The sequence below is a fragment of the Callithrix jacchus genome, chromosome 6, assembly GCF_049354715.1.
Source record: "Callithrix jacchus isolate 240 chromosome 6, calJac240_pri, whole genome shotgun sequence".
NCBI lineage: Eukaryota > Metazoa > Chordata > Mammalia > Primates > Cebidae > Callithrix > Callithrix jacchus.
The window spans coordinates 17,751,109-17,771,481 of record NC_133507.1 but is presented as its reverse complement, the minus strand read 5'-3'; the positions used below and the strand labels follow the sequence as shown (position 1 = coordinate 17,771,481).

At 40.8% G+C, this 20,373-nt stretch overlaps 1 protein-coding gene and 2 pseudogenes across 10 annotated transcripts in view; all 3 read left to right on the top strand.

The window, feature by feature from the left end:
* The window catches only part of DET1 (DET1 partner of COP1 E3 ubiquitin ligase), a 96,916-nt gene extending 81,045 nt beyond the window's left edge, over positions 1–15,871 (top strand). For all 9 annotated transcript variants that reach the window (XM_078376023.1, XM_054258279.2, XM_035306515.3 and 6 more), the window contains 2 exons: positions 9,198–9,389; positions 15,211–15,871. In XM_078376023.1, the coding sequence (XP_078232149.1) occupies positions 9,198–9,389; positions 15,211–15,400 (382 nt within the window). In that variant the 3' untranslated portion in view covers positions 15,401–15,871. The remainder of the gene's footprint in view (positions 1–9,197; positions 9,390–15,210) is intronic.
* LOC103793650 (nascent polypeptide-associated complex subunit alpha pseudogene) lies at positions 2,318–3,136 on the top strand (annotated as a pseudogene).
* On the top strand, positions 3,139–4,598 carry LOC144576584 (large ribosomal subunit protein uL4 pseudogene; annotated as a pseudogene). Its single transcript, XR_013536631.1, has one exon. The product of XR_013536631.1 is annotated as a large ribosomal subunit protein uL4 pseudogene (transcript).
* Positions 15,872–20,373: the final 4,502 nt, after the last annotated feature.

Genomic DNA, 20,373 nt, shown 5'->3' with positions numbered 1-20,373 from the left:
AAACTCAAGGCTGCAGAGCTTAGTCATCAAGAAACCAGCTGCCTCACACCAGAGAACTCTGGAAAGGGACAGGAATTTGGAGGTCCTAAGTGCCCCTGAAGGTACCTCTGAAGGTATCTGTGAGGTAGGCTGAAATGAAGAGGATTGGTAAAGTTCTTTTTTTTTTTTTTTTTTTTTAAATACAGTCTCACTCTGTTGCCCAGGCTGAAGTGCAATGGCACAATCTCAGCTCACTGTAACCTCCACCTCCTGTGTTTGAGCAATTCTCCTGCCTCAGCCTCGTGAGTAGCTGGGACTACAGTTGTGCACCACCATGCCTGGCTAATTTTTGTACTTTTTAGTAGAAACAGGGTTTCACCCTATTTGACAGGCTGGTCTTCAAACTCCTGACTTTGTGATCCACCCATCTCAGCCTCCAAAAACGCTGGAATTACAAGCCTGAGTGATAAAGTTCTTAAAAGGAGCAGTCAGGGGAATGATCCAAGATGGCTGATCGCTAACATCTCGGGATTGCAGCTCCCAGTTAAAGCACAGAGAATGAGAGGATGCCACACTTTCAGACAAAATGTGGTTGCTCGCGGAGCAGAAGATTCCCAGTGGAGGAGTCACATGGGTTGCCAGCGCGACTCTTGTGGCTGGCATAGCAGTTTCGCCGGCACCTTGGTGTGGCAGCTCATGGTGCAGAGTAAACGGGACTGGTCCCCCTTCTGACTGAGGATTGGGAGGAGCCACATGGGACTCTTGTGGCTGGCGCTACAGTTTTGCTGGCACCTCGGTGTGGCAGCTCTTGGTGCAGAGTAAACAGGACTAGTTCCCCTTCTGACCAAGGTTTGGAGCTCTGGGAAGGCAGAGTTGCCTATTACGGACTCAAGAAGGAAGCCAGACTGGAGATTCCCTGGGCAGAAAAGCACCATCAGTCTTAACGCCGCTGTTTTGGCTGGCGCAGTGGGTCACTCATATTTCGGCCCTGGGAATTAACAACCTGGACGTCCACTCAGAGACCTAATTTGAAAATTGGTAATTACAAAGACGACAAGTGGATAAATTTACAATGATGGGAAGAAACCAGCGTAAAAAGGCTGAGAATACTCAAAATCAGAATGCCCCTCCCTCTAAAGAGGATGACAGTTCCTCACCAACAAGAGAACAAGGCTTGATGCAGAACGAGCGCATCCCATTAACAGAATCAGGCTTCAGAAGATGGATAATAGAAATTTCTGTGAGTTAAAAGAACATGTTGTAGCCCAATGTAAAGAAACTAAGAACTTTGAAAAAAGGTTTGACGAAATCCTGAGAATAGACAACTTAGAGAGGAATATAAGTGAATTAATGGAACTGAAAAATACAATACAGGAACTCCGAGAAGTATGCATAGGTTTAAACACTCGAATTGTTCAAGCAGAAGAAAGGATATCAGAGGTCGAAGTCCAACTTAATGAAATAAAATGAGAAGACAAGATTAGAGAAAAAAGGATAAAAAGGAATGAGCAAAGTCTCCAAGAAATGTGGGACCATGTGAAAAGACCAAATTTACATATGATTGGTGTACCTGAATGCTACGGAGAAAATGAATCCAAGCTGGAAAATATTCTTCAGGATGTTATTCAGGAAAATTTTCCTAAACTAGCAAAGCAGGGCAGTATTCAACCCCAGGTAATACAGAGAACACCACAAAGATATTCCGCAAGAAGAGCAACCCCAAGACACATATATTGTTAGATTCACCAGGATTGAAATGAAGGAGAAAATACTAAGGGAAGCCAGAGAGAAAGGTCAGGTTAATTACAAAGGGAAGCCTATCAGACGTACAGCAAATCTCTCAGCAGAAACTCTACAAGCCAGAAGAGAGTGGGGGCCAATATTCAACATCCTTAAAGAACAGAACTTTCAGCCCAGAATTTCATATCCAGCCAAACTAAGCTTCACAACTGAAGGAAAAATAAAATCTTTTATGAACAAGCAAGTACTCAGAGATTTTATTACCACCAGGCCTGCTTTACAAGAGCTTCTGAAAGAAGCATTACACATAGAAAGAAACAACCAGTATTAGCCTTTCTAAAAATATACCAAAAAGTAAAGAGCATCAACATAAAGAAGAATTTACATCAACGAATGGATAAAACAGCCAGTTAACATCAAATGGCAGTAATCCTAAATTTCAATTGACTAAATCCCCCAATCAAAAGATACAGCCAAAACCCAACGGTATGCTACATCCAGACCCATTTCACACGCAAGGATACACAAAGACTCAAAACAAAGCGTTGGAGAAAGATTTACCAACCAAATGGAGAGCAAAAATAAATAAATAGGCTTCCTTCTGCAACAGGCGTGGGTCACGCTCTCGCTCGCTCTCTTTCTGCCGCCATCTTGATTCCGTGCTCCCTGCACGAAATGACCGGTGAAGCCACAGAAACCGTCCCTGCTACAGAGCAGGAGTTGCCACAGCCCCAGGCTGAGACAGGATCTGGAACAGAATCTGATAGTGATGAATCAGTACCAGAGCTTGAAGAACAGGACTCCACCCAGGCAACCACACAACAAGCCCAGCTGGCAGCAGCAGCTGAGATAGATGAAGAACCTGTCAGTAAAGCAAAACAAAGTCGAAGTGAAAAGAAGGCACGGAGGGCTATGTCCAAACAGGGTCTTCGACAGGTTACAGGAGTTACTAGAGTCACTATCCGGAAATCTAAGAATATCCTCTTTGTCATCACAAAACCAGATGTCTACAAGAGCCCTGCTTCGGATATCTACATAGTATTTGGGGAAGCCAAGATCGAGGATTTATCTCAGCAAGCACAACTGGCAGCTGCTGAGAAATTCAAAGTTCAAGGTGAAGCTGTCTCAAACATTCAAGAAAACACACAGACTCCAACTGTACAAGAGGAGAGTGAAGAGAAAGAGGTCGATGAAACAGGTGTGGAAGTTAAAGACATAGAATTGGTCATGTCACAAGCAAATGTGTGGAGAGCAAAGGCAGTCCGAGCCCTGAAGAACAGCAGTAATGATATTGTAAATGCTATTATGGAATTAACAATGTAACCATCTGAAAGCAACTTTTTTGGTGTCTCAAAGGAGTAACTGCAGCTTGGTTTGAAATTTGTAGTTTCTATCATAAATAAAGTTATGGCTTTTCCCGTGGCAGCTGCCGGGTCGAGAGGAGCGTGGCTGTCTCTTCTCTACGCCATGGCGTGTGCTCGCCCACTGATATCGGTGTACTCCGAAAAGGGGGAGTCATCTGGCAAAAATGTCACTTTGCCTGCTGTGTTCAAGGCTCCTATTCGACCAGATATTGTGAACTTTGTTCACACCAACTTGCGCAAAAACAACAGACAGCCCTATGCCGTCAGTGAATTAGCAGGCCATCAGACTAGTGCTGAGTCTTGGGGTACTGGCAGAGCTGTGGCTCGAATTCCAAGAGTTCGAGGTGGTGGGACTCACCGTTCTGGCCAGGGTGCTTTTGGAAATATGTGTCGTGGAGGCCGAATGTTTGCACCAACCAAAACCTGGCGCCGTTGGCATCGTAGAGTGAACACAACCCAAAAACGATATGCCATCTGTTCTGCCCTGGCTGCCTCAGCCTTACCAGCACTGGTCATGTCTAAAGGTCATCGTATTGAGGAAGTTCCTGAACTTCCTTTGGTAGTCGAAGATAAAGTTGAAGGCTACAAGAAGACCAAGGAGGCTGTTTTGCTTCTTAAGAAACTAAAAGCCTGGAATGATATCAAAAAGGTCTATGCCTCTCAGCGAATGAGAGCTGGCAAGGGCAAAATGAGAAATCGTCGCCGTATCCAGCGCAGAGGCCCCTGCATCATCTACAATGAGGATAATGGTATCATCAAGGCCTTCAGAAACATCCCTGGAATTACTCTGCTTAATGTAAGCAAACTGAACATTTTGAAGCTTGCTCCCAGTGGGCATGTGGGACGTTTCTGCATTTGGACTGAAAGTGCTTTCCGGAAGTTAGATGAATTGTATGGCACTTGGCGTAAAGCTGCTTCCCTCAAGAGTAACTACAATCTCTCCATGCACAAGATGATCAATACAGATCTCAGCAGAATCTTGAAAAGCCCAGAGATCCAAAGAGCCCTTCGAGCACCACGCAAGAAGATTCATCGCAGAGTCCTAAAGAAGAACCCACTGAAAAACCTGAGAATCATGTTGAAGCTAAACCCATACGCGAAGACCATGCGCCGGAACACCATTCTCCGCCAGGCCAGGAATCACAAGCGCCGGGTGGATAAGGCGGCCACAGCAGCAGCAGCAGCACTAGAAGCCAAATCAGATGAGAAGGGGGTTGCAGGCAAGAAGCCTGTTGTAGTAAGTAAGAAAGGAAAGAAGGCTGCTGTTGGTGTTAAGAAGCAGAAGAAACCTCCAGTAGGAAAAAAGGCAGCAGCTACCAAGAAACCAGCCCCTGAAAAGAAGCCAGCAGAAAAGAAACCCCCTACAGAGGAAAAGAAGCCTGCTGTATAAACTCTTAAATTTGATTATTCCGTAAAGGTCAAATCATTTTGGACAGCTTCTTTTGAATAAAGACCTGATCAAACAGGCAGAGAAAAAAAATAAAATAAAATAAAATAAATAAATAAATAAATAAAGTTATGGCTTCTTGTTGGAAAATAAATAAATAAATAAATAAAAAGGAGGAGTTGCAATTCTCGTATCTGATAAAATAGATTTTAAAGCAACAAAGATATAGTGGTAAAAGGATTAATGCAACAACAAGAGCTAACGATCCTAACACCCAAATACATAGAATCTTAGACTCAATGAGACAGAAAATTAATAAGAATATCAAGGACTTGAACTAAGATCCAGAACAAATAAACTTAATAAATATTTATAGAGCTCTCCACTTCAAATACACAAAATATATATTCTTGTCAATACCACATCACACCTACTCATAGGTTTAAATGAAATATTGATTGGCCATTATTTATACCCATTTTTTTTTTTTTAGAATAAAGCAATATTTCCATTCTCTCTCCCACTTTTTCTTCCTCTTTCTTACTCTCCTTCACTCCTTGTTTTTCTTTCCTTCTCTCAAAAAAAGAAAAAAAGAAATCAACTTGTAGACCTCTAGATCCAGGTCAGCAATGTCTCTCTCATTGCCTGATTTTCTCTCTTCCCTTCCCCTCCCTTCCCTTCCCTTCCCCTCCCCTCCCCTCCCCTCCCCTCCCCTCCCCTCCCCTCCCCTCCCCTCCCCTCCCCTCCCCTCCCCTCCCCTCCCCTTCCCCTTCCCCTTCCCCTCCCCTCCCCTCCCCTCCCCTTCCCTTCCTCCCTTTCTTCTTTCCTCCCTTCCTCCCTTCCTACAAAAAAAAAAAAAGGAGCAGTCAGACCCTCTAGATCCATTTTCTGGGTCTGCATAGCCAAGTGACTGTCTCTTCTACCTCCACAAAAGGCTGGAAGTTTATTCTGTGGACAGATTGAACCAGATAGGCTCTGGTCTCAGGTTCATGAGGTATATCTAAAAGTAGGGATAAGACATGTTAGGCCAAAAACAGGAATTAGGAGAAAGTTGAAATGCTGAAGGGTAAGACTCCTATCCCCCTTCCTAGATATGGCATCTAGGCTTATACTCTCCAGACAGGAGATTAGAGATTTTTTCCCTAGGGAAACTGACCAACACAAAGAGGAGACTTCCAGATATTGATATTGGAGTCCCTTTACAGATCACTTAGGTCACCCTAAATATATATGCACCAGTCAGCAAGGCTCTTCTATGAGCCAGAGCTTCTAATAAGTGCCATGGTGCATTACTGTGAAACAAATACTTAGTTTGGGCCAAGGGCCTAAACTGAATCTTACTTTAGTTAGGCAGTGCTTTATCATATTTCACATACTTAAATTGTTTCCCTTACTTTAGACAGTAATGTAATGGAAAATACCTGTTTTAGGTCCAAAGATAGATCAGACCATAGTGAGTGGATGAATCAGAATAAGCATTGCTGCCTCTGGGAAAAACAAATATCATAATTCAGTGGCATCATACTTACATAAAAAGATAGTACTCAATTACAGATAGATGGCTATTGATTTCAGACAACTGACTTGCATTTCCCGTTTACTTTGGTTCACACAAATCTTCTGCCTTACTAGTATCTCTTCAGTATAGAAGAATTTTTAGATGCAGAACATGGGTCAGATTTTGCTTTTTTCATTTTGGCATAAAATTTTTTTTTAATTTCTTCAAAATTAAGCAGATAATTAACAAGTAACAGTCTGAGTGTGGTGGCCTGTGCGTGTAATTTCAACACTTTGGAAGGTCAACGCAGGTGGATCACTTGAGCCCAGGTTTCTAGACCAGCCTAGGCAACATGGCAAAACCCTGTCTTTACCAAAAAAAAAAAAAAATTAGCTGAGCATGGTGGCACATGGCTGTAGTCCCACCTAGCTACTAGGGAGGCTAAGGTGGGAGGATCACTTGAGCCTGGGAGGCAGAGGTTGCAGTGAGCCATAAGTGTGCCACTGCACTCCAACCTGGGTGACAGAGCAGGTTTCTGTCTCAAAAACAAAAAACAGAAACAACAAAAGAGGGGTACACTCAGTCAAAACATCAAAGAAGTCATTCGATGATAAGCTCCATGAGGGCAGGGATTTTCTCTATTATGTCTACTTCCATATCACAACACCAAGGGCAGTGTCTGCCCTGTGGGAGGAGCTCAGTAGTTATTTGCTGAATGAATGAAGTCATCTAGGAATTGAGGGAAACTATTTTCCAAAAATTACTTTGGAATACATCTAGAATTAAACAAAATTACAGAAAGTGCCAGAAAAGAACTGAGGAGAATGGTGGTATATTCCAGCTCAGTGATTTTCAGAGTTTTTCTTTACTGTCAAAAGATTTTGAAAATCTGTGGGTACCCTCACATATTTTTACGTTGATTTTTAATTTCTTTTCCTGTTACTACTAAATTTAAGTAGTTGTAGAGGATGCTGTTTTCAACGTATATTAAACACTGACATTTAAAGTTATTCCAACACTTTAAAATATAGCAAAAGGATGCTAATTACCATAGTAATTTGGTATTCAAGTATTTTTTATGAAAAGTTCATAGCAAAGTATACCCAAAATTGGGAATTTTACGTTGTTTCTTCTAATTCTCAAATTTGTATATCTGTTCTATCTCCCCTACAGAATTGTATGCTAATATATTTTGTTGACCACTAATCATACTTGCTACATTGAAAATATAATGTATATATAAATTGAAATTTTTTTTTTTTTTTACTTCTTGTGAGCACAAGGTTCTAAGTGCTAAATTTTATAGTAATCTTCTCCTGGTAATATTCTGATAAAAATCAATGAAATTGGGACTTTTATAGGTCAAAATAAATGTTCAGGAATAAAAATGGACACCAGGGATCATGAGTCGTTTAAGGAAAGCCTTTATTCTACAAGAGACCAACACAAAACAAACAGAATAAGGAATAAAGAGTAAGCAAACAGGCCTGGTGTGGTGGCTTATGCCTTTAATCCTAGCTCTTTGGAAGGTCAGCATGGATGGATGACTTAAGCTCAGGAGTTTGAGACCAGCCTGGGTAACATGGCAAAACCTTGTCTCTACAAAAAGCAAAAAAGTTACCTGGGTGTGTTGGCATGCAACTGAGTCCCAGCTACTTGGAGGGGCTGAGACAAGAAGATTGCTTGAGCCTGGGAGGTGGAGATTGCAGTGAACCACGATCAAGCTACTACACTCCAGCACTCCAATGTGGGTGACAAAGTGAGAACCTATCTCAAAAAAAAAGAAAAAGAAAAAAAAGAAACAGTGTTACACTCACCAAAACAGTGGAAATTCTTAAAACAAAAACATTCCTAGAACAATGAGAAATTTTTGAAAATTTAAAATTTGTTAGATACAGTGGAGGAACCCTCCAACAAAGTAGAGTAAATACATAAGAGATGGGACATAGAAGAGAAACATTAAAAAAAAAAATAGAGTATATGCCTCGGAGGTCAAATATCTGGCTAATTCCTGAAGGAGCAGTAGAGAAAACAAAGTGGAGAAATAATGAGATAGCTTCACAGAACTGAAGAACATACATTTTTAGATTGGCAGGACCATCCATTGCTGGAGCTGGCTTGTACTGGCTCATGAGACCTGACTGTAAAACTTTCAGGAATTTTTGAAAGCTGATTGTTAAAGTTGTTATTAAATATTATTTCTGATTTATTCCTTACTTAGGCTCTTGTGGTTATTTGCATCTATTTTATCTATATGGTATAAATACTATTAATAATGTGCTACTGCTCATTTTTTGACAACTGCACATTCAGTAATGTCACATTGCTACCTTGGTTATAGCAGAAAGATTTACTCCACAGAAATCAGCGAGCACTACAAACCATGGCTTTTTTTCCCTGATGAAAATTAAATCTTTACCCTTGCACCAGTGGATTCATCTAGTACCCAGTTCAGTCAATGAAAAAGACCTGCACTGAGAGGCATATCACTGGAAAATTTTGGAATATTGGGGATAAAGAGAATATTGTAAAAACTTTCTGAGAAAGAACATACATTTTACATGTAAAAACAATAATTCATCATAATTGCATTAGACTTATCAATAATACTGATAGCTTGAAGTCATTAAAATCATGCCCTCAATATTCTATGAAAAGGATGGTTTGCAAGTTAGAATTCTATATCCATATAATAGGGTGGAATGGAGACATTCTTAAACTTGTAAAGTCTGGAAAGATTACCTCTCAGGTATGTTTTCTAAGGAAGTCTGTGGAGATGTACTTCAATAAACCACAAAAGAATGATATGTAGAAAATAGTCTGACACTGGAGAGAGGCAAAGAGAGGATAATGGTAAAGGGAATTTGCAGAAAGAACATACATTTCACATGTAAAAACAATAAGTCATCATAATTGCATTAGACTTATCAATAATACTGAAAGCTTGAAGTCATTAAAATCATGTCCTCAGAATTCTATGAAAAGGGTGGTTTGCAATGTAGAATTCTATATCCATATAATAGGGTGGTTATATGTTTTGCTTTTTAAAAGTATTTGTAGCTGGCCAGACTTGTAGTGTGTGTGAGAGAGTTCTGTCTCAATTCATTACCTAGGTTTTAATGTGTATGTAAAGAATGAGTTGTTCTTAGATATGTATTTGTCAATTTAAAATCCAAGACAGCTTTGTGTACCCACTAACAAAGCCTTCCTCACTGGTCCTTTTATTTAGGTTCAAAGACACTATTATAAATGCCAAGTATGGAGGGCACACAGAGGCGGTACGCCGGCTGCTGGGTCAGCTCCCCATCAGTGCTCAGTCTTACAGTGGTAGCCCCTATCTGGATTTGTCCCTCTTCAGTTATGATGACAAGTGGGTATCTGTCATGGAGCGGCCCAAGACTTGTGGAGATCACCCAATCAGGTACAGTGTCTCTGCTATAGCTACAAATTGCTCAAGGGCTACAGATGGCCTGTTTTCTTCTTCTCTTCTTCTGGACATCATTTCATTGTGACTGTCTCCACTTGTACTCATGGGTAGGACTGAAAAGGCAGGCTATTTCTATAATGCAGTTAGTGCTTTGATCATTTAGGTACTAGTCTCATAAATTATTCCTACTCCTTGCTTCTCATCAGAACATCTAATTCAGATAAGTGTTGTCCTCTTTTAATGGTTTCCAGGGGAGGAAGCTGTGCTTTCCCATTTAATCATCTAATGCCATTCCATAATAGTTTTTGGTCATTGAGATTTATAATTATGCATCTGACACATATTATTTTATCCTACCATGTTACCTAATAGAAAAAATAGCAGAGACAATTTGGGGAACTGCTGGCAGGTTTAGGAGAAACTCATGCTTCCTCTCTTGGAGGAATTTTGGAGTGTAGACTACTGTGTTATTGTTGGAACTTTGAAACTGACCTTACAAGAAATTCTTTCCTCACAGAAGTCCAGTTCACAGACCCGTCTGTCTCTCCATGTTTGGAACTGTGTGTTGTAATAGTACTAGGGGGAGGAGCTGGGATTACTGTCACTAGTGGAGTTACCTCAAGGTGGGTGTGTTCCTGGAGCTCTGAGATGGAGCTTGGAAGGTCTTTTTGACATAGAAACAGTGGTAGTTAGGAGAACGAACCAAGATGGCCGATCGCTAACATCTCGGGATTGCAGCTCCCAGTGAAACCTCAGAGAACAATTGGATGCCACACTTTCAAACAAATTTTGGTCGCTCACAGAGCAGAAGATTCCCAGTGGAGGAGCTCCACATGTTGCCAGTGCAACTCTTGTGGCCAGCGTAGCGGTTTTGCCGGCAACTTTGTGCAGCAGCTCTTGGTGCAGAGTAAACGGGACTGATTCCCCTTCTGACTGAGGTTTGGAGGAGCCACACGGGTTGCCAGCGCGACTCTTGCGGCCGGCGCAGCGGTTGTGCCAGCACCTCGGTGCGACAGCTCTTGGTGCAGAGTAAACGGGACTGGTTCCCCTTCTGACCAAGGTTTGGAGCTCCGGGAAGGCAGAGTCGCCTATTACAGACTCAAGAAGGAAGCCAGACTGGAGATTCCTGGGCAGAAAAGCACCATCAGTCTTAACGCCACTGTTTTGGCCGGCGCAGTGGGTCACTCATATTTCGGCCCTGGGAATTAACAACCTGGACGTCCACTCAGAGACCTAATTTGAAAATTGGTAATTACAAAGACGACAGGTGGATACATTTACAATCATGGGAAGAAACCAGCGTAAAAAGGCTGAGAATACTCAAAATCAGAACACCTCTCCCTCTAAAGAGGATGACAGACAGTTCCTCACCAACAAGGGAACAAAGCTTGATGCAGAATGAGCGCATCCCATTAACAGAATCAGGCTTCAGAAGATGGATAATAGAAACTTCTGTGAGTTAAAAGAACATGTTGTAGCCCAATGTAAAGAAACTAAGAACTTTGAAAAAAGGTTTGACGAAATCCTGAGAATGGACAACTTAGAGAGGAATGTAAGTGAATTAATGGAACTGAAAAATATAATACAGGAACTCTGAGAAGTATGCACAGGTTTAAACACTCGAATTGTTCAAGCAGAAGAAAGGATATCAGAGGTCGAAGTCCAACTTAATGAAATAAAATGAGAAGACAAGATTAGAGAAAAAAGGATAAAAAGGAATGAGCAAAGTCTCCAAGAAATGTGGGACTATGTGAAAAGACCAAATTTATGTTTGATAGGTGTACCTGAATGCTACGGAGAGAATGAATCCAAGCTGGAAAATATTCTTCAGGATATTATTCAGGAAAACTTTCCCAATCTAGCAAAGCAGGACAATATTCAACCCCAGGTAATACAGAGAACACCACAAAGATATTCCACAGGAAGAGCAACCCCAAGGCACATATATTGTTAGATTCACCAGGATTGAAATGAAGGAGAAAATACTAAGGGCAGCCAGAGAAAGGTCAGGTTACCCACAAAGGGAAGCCTGTCAGATTTACAGCAGATCTCTCAGCAGAAACTCTATAAGCCAGAAGAGAGTGGGGGCCAATATTCAACATCCTTAAAGAACAGAACTTTCAGCCCAGAATTTCATATCCAGCCAAACTAAGCTTCACAACTGAAGGAAAAATAAAATCTTTTATGAACGAGCAAGTACTCAGAGATTTTATTACCACCAGGCCTGCTTTACAAGAGCTTCTGAACAAAGCATTACACATAGAAAGAAACAACCAGTATTAGCCTCTCTAAAAATATACCAAAAAGTAAAGAGCATCAACATAAAGAAGAATTTACATCAACGAATGGATAAAACAGCCAGTTAACATCAAATGGCAGTAATCCTAAATTTCAATTGACTAAATCCCCCAATCAAAAGATACAGCCAAAACCCAACAGTATGTTACATCCAGACCCATTTCACATGCAAGGATACACAAAGACTCAAAACAAAGGGTTGGAGAAAGATTTACCAACCAAATGGAGAGCAAAAATAAATAAATAAATAAATAAAAAGCAGGAGTTGCAATTCTCGTATCTGATAAAATAAATTTTAAAGCAACAAAGATATAGTGGTAAAAGGATCAATGCAACAACAAGAGCTAATGATCCTAACACTCAGACACATAGAGTCTTAGACTCAATGAGACAGAAAATTAATAAGGATATCAAGGACTCAAACTCAGATCCGGAACAAGTAAACTTAATAAATATTTATAGAGCTCTCCACTTCAAATACACAAAATATACATTCTTGTCAATACCACATTACACCTACTCATAGGTTTAAATGAAACATTGATTGGCCATTATTAATACCCATTTTTTTAGAATAAAGCAACATTTCCGTTCTCTCTCCCTCTTTTTCTTCCTCTTTCTTCCTCTCCTTCATTCCTTTTTTTTTCTTTCCTTCTCTCAAAAAAAAAAAAAAAAAAGGAATCAACTTGTAGACCTCTAGATCCAGGTCAGCAATGTCTCTCTCATTGCTTGATTTCCTTCCTTCCCTTCTCTCCCTCCCTCCCTCTTTCCCTCCCTCCCTCCCTCCCTCCCTTCCTCTCTCCCTCCCTCCCTTCCTAAAAAAAAAAAAAAAACAAAAAACAGTGGTAGTTGGAGCTTTATCGTAGATATATTTCATCATCCAGCCTCATTGTGTATTAAATGGGGCTGTGTGACATATTCTGTATAATTAATCACCATTTATAATTTTTTTTGAGAAATTAGTCAAGTTCCAAAAACTAGTAAATTTTTTTTAATTATGGAGAGTTTTTAACATATACAAAAAGTAGAAGAGTGTGATAAACCTTCGTGTACCCATCACCCACTTCAACAATTATCAGTTCATTGGCACTCTTTTCTCACCTATTTCCATCAATACCACTGCTCCCTCCCCTTCCAACCCTTGTCCTGGGTTATTTTAAAGGAAATCCAAGTTATCCTAGTAAAACAAGTAACACCATTATCCCATCTTAAATTAACAAAAACTTTTTAGTATCTTCAAATATATAGTCAGTTTTTATATATCCCTGTTGTCTTGTAAATATTCTTTTTATAGTTTATTTGTTTGCATTGGATCCAAACAAGGTTCATGCATGGGATTTGGTCATTGTTCCCTTCAGTCATTTATTTGTTGTTGTTGTTTTGAGACAGAGTCTCACTCTGTTTCCTAGGCTGGAGTGCAGTGGTGCGATCTCAGCCCACTGCAGTCCCCTCTCTGGGGATCAAGCGATTCTCCTGCCTCAGCCTCCTGAGTAGCTGGGATTACAGTTGCCTGCCACCACACCAGCTAATTTTTGTAATTTTGTAGAGATGGGGTTTCACCATGTTGGCTAGGCTGGTCTTGAACTCTTGACCTCAGGTGATCCACCTGCCCAGCCTCCCAAAGTGGTGGGATTACAGGCTTGAGCCACCCCTCTTGGCCCAGTCATTTTTTTTTCATAGGTTCTTCTTCCCTCTTCTATTTTCTTTGCAATGAAATTGTTGAAGAAACCAGGTTGTTTGCCCTCTAGCGTTCTCCAAATTCTAGATTTTGCTTATTGCATCCCTGGGGTAGTATTTACTGTATTTCTTATTTACCCATATGTCCTGTAAACTGGGAGTGGATTTAGAAGCTCAAACAACTTACTTTAACTTACAATCCCTTTGTATTTGGGGATTGTGGGAGTAAGGCCATGTGCTTTTTACGCATAAAAAAGATGGGCCTCATCTGGTGTAAGTCAAGTACCATGAGATGCATTTCTCTCTCCTTTCTGACTTTCCTACCTTTCTAATTGGAGAAGATTAATCTAAAATCTGGAAATGCCATTGTTCCTGAATAAAGAGGTTTCTTTAATAATTTTTCTTTATATTTTTAATTAAAAATGAGAAATATAAGGCTATTAAGGGCATTTGAAGAGAGAATACTGTTACTCCAATATCTTTGTTGTACATTCCAGTCTAGTCTTTGTCAATATGCATATTTATATTTAAATGATGTTAACCGTGATTACAACTGTGTGAATATAAATTTACACAGTTGTAATCACGGTTAACATCATTTTTTATAGTCTGTCTTTATTTTATAAACATTATTTTATGTTGTAATTATGTACAGTCCTTACAATTACAGTCCTGATGATGGTATATTATTCTGTCAAGTAGATGTACCATGATTTATTTAACCATTCCCCCATTACTGAGGATTTATTCTCTTTCTGCATTTTTACATTAAAACAAATGCCATAGCAGTCCTCTTTATTCATGTACTAGTTATTTCATTTAAATCAAATTCTGAAGATATAAATTTTTGGATATAGGATTGTGGAGTTAAAAGGTATTATCTTTAGGTCTGCTTACATATTGGATTTCCAAAAGGAGATTATAGGTATCTTTAATTCAAGGCTTTTTATTTTCTAGAATCCTCCCTGATGCCCCATCCCCACCTGCCTCCCCACCCACATCTGCCTCTGCCGTTCAGCCTCCACTCACTCATCACCTGTAGTTCCCCAAACCACAGGGCATTTATTTTGCATATGGTAAAGACATTTAAGTACTGGGAGGGATGGAAGCATCTTTAGTCTTGCGTACTAGATGAAAAATTAAACACTATTTAGTATTTTGTTTCTATGCATGAAAAAGAACCTTTTAAAAGATTTATTCTTAAAAATGAAAAATGCAAAAGGTGAGCCTAGATTCACACTGTCTAATATGGTAGCCATTAGCCACGTGTGACTATTGAGGACTTAAAGTGTGGCTAGTTCAAGTTGAGGTGTGCTTAAGTGTCAAATACACACTAGATTTCCACAATAAAGAGAAATATCTCACTAATATTTTGATATTGATTATAGATTGAAATTATATATATATTGGAGTAAATAAAATGTATTATTAAAATTAATTTCCCTTTTTTATTTTTACCTTTTTTAGTATGGCTACATGAAAATTTAAAATTACACGTGTGGCTTGCATTTCATTTCTAGCCCTGGCCTAGACAATCTTGAGGCAGGAGCATCTGGAAGTGGAAAGGCTGTAATTAAGGCTGAAACTGAGTCATCTCAGGAAAGAGAAATGACCAGTGACTCAGTACAACATAGTTAGATTTATAATTATTCTTCACTAAATAAGCTGATCATACCAAGGTGTTTTTATAGTTCTGCTAACCTGGGGCTGATATAAGAGGAGATTATATTAATAAGGTAGAATAATGAGTTGCCATATTCCCCTGCTGTCTACATTTCAGTTTGATGTTGAATATCAATACTGTCCCTTCTTTCTCTGTCTCTGTCCTTGTTCTTTTTAGGTTCTATGCCCGGGACTCCGGCCTGCTCAAATTTGAGATCCAGGCAGGGTTACTGGGCCGCCCCATCAACCACACAGTGCGACGCCTTGTTGCCTTCACCTTTCACCCTTTTGAGCCTTTTGCTATTTCTGTGCAGAGGACTAATGCTGAGTATGTTGTCAACTTCCATATGCGACACTGCTGCACGTAGGTGCCTCACCAGAGCCAGGTTTTCTGGTCTTCCAAGACTTTGTCACCCTCTTATCTCAGTGGACTCCAAAGCAAAAGCTCCTGACTACTAGCTTTGTTAGTTCCAGCCTGGTATACCTCAGATGGGAGAGAGCCAGAGAGAGGAGTGAGGGTGGCTCAACCTAATGAAATTTTTAAACTGTATACAATACTTTTATTGATTGATATAATATCTTCTTGGCTTTTCCCTGTGGGAATGCCCAGCATTAATTGAGTCCATTTCATGTTTGCTTAACTTTGCATTTTATTGCTGTGAAGATGAAAGCATTACGCTTTTACCCCCTTCATGTCACTTCTTTGGCATTATGGTTTGCATCTGAAAACAGTTACATCATGTTTACTCATGAGAACTATGTACATCCTTTCCATTTAGCCAATAAGCACGGCTACCTTTATAAGAGAAAAATAAAGCCATGGTATTTTCATACTTAAATATATGTGGTTCAATGACTGCTTTATGTTCCTATCATACCCAAAGCTCTTCAAGTACTTGGGTTCCAGGAAGGACTGTGAAAGAGATGAGAGGCCATGGATGCAGCAGCTGTTCCTGGGAGAACTAAGTGGTAAGTGCCAGCAGGGAAGACAGTTGCCTGCCAGGATTGTTTCCTTCCATCGGGTTTTCTCTTGGTAATTGTCACAGCTGGAGGAACTGGGTGTAATTGCACATCCTCGTGTGGAAGCATGCTCCCATTTGTACCATCTGTGTCATGCAGGTGGAAGAGTGAGCAGCTCTCCTTGGCCATAGCAGAAACAAATACTGTGTAGCACGTACTATAATTTGGGTAGTGGAGCTGGCAAGCCGCAGGTGTCCCTACAGAGACCAGACTGGCTGTTCTTGGATGGCTGAGCCATCACAGCTGCCCCATAAACACCTGCTGGCCCCAGCCACATCCTCTGTCACATTCTCAACTCTTGCCAGCCTGTTTATGTTTTATCTGCATAATGCCAGTAGTGTAGTAGGCTTGTTTAGTAACATCTTACTTTGAAGGTAGCTTTGAAATGTTGGGTTCCAGAGCACACTATGAAAGGAGGCATGGATGCAAACAGCTGGACTTTGTATTTCTTCTGCCGTCCAGACTGACTTTCTTTGGGGAAATAATAAATGTGGTGTAAAATGCTGAGACCCACCAGAAACAGTTCATCTAATTTCAGTGTGATCAAAATGGAGCAGCTAAATGCAGTCTCATTCAGCTTTCAGTGTAGGTTTTGAGCACCTACTATGGGTCAAGTAGAAACTGTGTCAGAATGCCAAGAATGAATGAGGAGACAAATAGAGATTATTATAATACAGTACAATAATAGCTTTAATTGTGTCTGTCTAGGGACAGTGGAGGGAGATGAAGGAAGGGCAGAGAAGGACAAGCATACTGGGGAAGAGCACTGGAGTTGGATAAATGGGAGTGTGTTGTATGACCAAGCGTTGAGGATATTTCAAGGAGAGGCCCAGCATATGCAAAGGTACAGGAGTATGAAAATGGTAAATAAGTGAATCCAGCTGCAGCATACATTGGGGCGAGGGAGACAGGGAAAATGTGACTGAACAGTAGACTGCGGGGATATCGGGAAGAGAGGTCTTGTGCAGGTTGCTAGTGTTTTATGTGGTGGAAGGCATAGTACAAATTTCACAAGGTAACTTGAAGCAATTTAGAAGATGGCTTGGAGGAAATAGAGACTAGAGGAGTCAATGATGATTCATAGACCAGGTGAATCAGTGGTGGTCATCCAGAGGAGAAGAGGAGGACGTGAGTGCGGCCACCGGGCCTCTGGATGGATGAAATAGTAGATCATGAAAAATACAGGGTCCCAAAGCATGGTGATTCTAATTACGTATTAACAATATGGATACTACTCGACTTCTTAGGGAGTTATGTCCAGAGAAACACATTGTAAGTCGAAGATATCTGATGATGGGTTTATCTGGGCATAACTCCATCTTAAGGACTTTACTGAATGTGTATTGCATTTGCACTCTTGTAAAGTAAAAAAATCCTGAGTTGAGCCATTGTTAAGTCAGGTACAGGCTGTAATTGTGTTCTTGTAGAGTACTACCCATTACTCCAGGAGAAGTTGTATTACATGTTCATGGGGCTGAACTAACCCTTTTTCATAGAAACACTTCACCTGCAGCCTTTTCTTTGAACCAGGTGGTTTGATTGTACCTGAAGACTTGGCAGAGTGGAAAGAGCATGGAGTGTGAAGTCACTCGGGTCTCAGTGGGAATCTTGGCCCTTCTGCTCATTCATGTGTGATCCTGGGCCAGTCTCCTATATTTTCTGAAACTTAATTTGCACTTTCCTCCACCTTAGCCACACATTCTATTGGTCCTATCTTAGGTTTTTTTTTTTTTTTTTTATCACCTCTAACTGCTCACCTCTGACGTTTCCATTTCATAACCCATACACTCCACTCTGACCACTCCCTTTTAGCCTTTCACCTCACTCTCTTTACTACCTCCACTACAGAGGATCTTAGACCCCACTGAAGCCTCTAGTCCCTGACCCAAGTTAGGGTAAAGTTAAACTGCTATAGCTAAAAGACCCTACAATGCAGTGATTAGACAAGACAGGAGTTTTTTTTTTCTCTCTCTCTTAGGTCACAGTTCAGGCAAATGTTAAAAGTCAGTGAGTGGTTCTGCCACACACAGCCTGAAGGACCCGAATATCTTTCATCTCGTTTCTTTGCCATTCACTGTGGTATTGTCTTGGATTGAGATAGGGAGAGGGTGAGTGTGGAGAAGACTCTCTATTAGAAGCACACAGCACTACCCCTCATGTTCCATTGGAGAGGTCCTCACCATATGGCCACATAATAAGCAAGGGAGCTTGCGAAATGTAGTGTGTCTGGCCAGCTGTGTGCTGTGTAGTCTTGCATTCAGAAGAGATAATGGGTTTTGGTGGACCACTAGCATCTTCACTAGCTGTCACCTACCCTCAGATCCTCCCCTCTTTCCTTACTCAGCCTAGGTTGCGTGATCTAACACCATAATCACTCACTTAACTTCCTTGTTATTCTACCTCCTTCATGTAAATTCTGAAAACTCTCAATCTGTACCTGTCTGTCTCTGAACAGTTGAAAATAGCTGCAGAAAAATCATGTCTATTAGTAAATTCATGACCACAGACCTAAAATGGGCACTCAAGACTACTGAGCAATCCTTTCAACCTTCTAAGACTCCCCTTATTTGTTTACTTTCCGACTCTCTGAAATTGCTGTTTGGTACCTTTGCTTCTCCCTTCAAAACCCCTTCTTCAGTAGGCCAAGCTTGGTGGCTCAAGCCTGCAATCTCAGTGCTTTGGGAGGCCAAACTGGGAGGATTGCTTAAACCAAGGAATTCAAGGTTACAGTGAGCCTCACTGTACTCCAGCCTGGGCAACAGTGGCACCCTGTTTATTAAAAACACATTAAAAAACTCCTCCAATATCTCAGCTGGTCATCTTGCCACTTCTTGACAGAAATAGAAACAATCGGGTGGGAACTCCCTAACTTTACCACGTTAATCACAACTATACTTGTTCCCTGCCCTTTCCTCCTATTGCAGCAAATGAAATCCCTGCTTCTCTAAAGGCAAGACCTTCTGCCTATCCAGTGGATCCTGTCTCCTTGTGGCTTTTCAAAAGGCCTTGGTCTTTGTTCCTGCAATTATTTTTCTCTCTCTTGCATGATCTATCTCTTGATAAATCATTTCTATTGCTCGAAGATATTTGGTCTTTAAAAAGTCCTGCTTTGACCCCTTATTCTCCTTTAGTTACTGTTCATTTCTCTGCTACCCTTCATAGCAAAACTTCTCAGAAGTTGAAATTAAAAGATTTCAATTCCCTGTGGCCCATTTCCTCAACTAACTCCAGAGAAGGTACTGTCTCTACCACTCCTCTGAAACCGCGGTTTTCCAGGTTATCATGTTGCCAATACAGTGGTCACCTCTTGTCCTTCTTTTACTCAGCCTTCCAATATCGGATGTAGTTGATTTTTCTCTTTACCAAGAAACACTTGGTTCTCTTGTTTCTAAGACAGTATATGGTTTGCTTCCTGCCTTACTGATTGTTACTTCTTGGTTCCTTTTGTTGGCTTCCCCTTCTTTGGATTTATTAAGTAGCTTTCAACTGCAGAAACAGAAAATCCAAAATTCCTGGCTTAAATAATAAGAAAATTTATTGTCTCACAGAATTGGAAATCCAGATACAGAGTGAGTTTCAGAATTGTGTGCTCTCTAGGTCAGTAGTCCCAACATTTTTGGCACAAGGAACTGGTTTTATGGAAGACAATTTTTCCACAGCTTGGTGAGTGGGGTAGGGTGGGGTGAGGGCAAGGGGAATGGTTTGGAATGATTCAAGCTCATTACATTTATTGTGCAATTGTTTCTGTTATTACACGGCAATATGTAATGAAATAATTATACAGCTCGCCATAATGTAGAATCAGTGGGAGCTCTGAGCTTGTTTTCTTGCAACTAGACAGTCCCATCTGAGGATGCTGGGAAACAGTGACAGATCATCAGGCATTAGATTCTCATAAGGAACATGATACCTGGATCCTTTACTTGCGCAGTTCACAGTAGGGTTTGCGCTTTTATGAGAATCTAATGCCACCGCTAATCTGACAGGAGATAGAGCTGAGGTAATAATGGGAGCGGCTATAAATACAGATGAAGCTTCACTCACTCGCCCACCACTCACCTCCTGCTGTGTGGCCTGGTTCCTAACAGTCCATGGACAGGTATTAGTCTATGGCCCGGGGGTCAGGGACCCTTGCTGCAGGTAATCAGTCGTGCCATCTATGAGTCATGTTCTTTTCTCCTCGTCCTTCTGCCATCCAGAAAATCAGCTTTATCCTAAGGCAGATTCTTTTTGAGTATGCACATAGAGTGGATAGTGGTAATGTGAGCTGCATGTGTCTTCACTGACATCCTCAAGAAAGAAATGTTTCCAAAAATCTTTA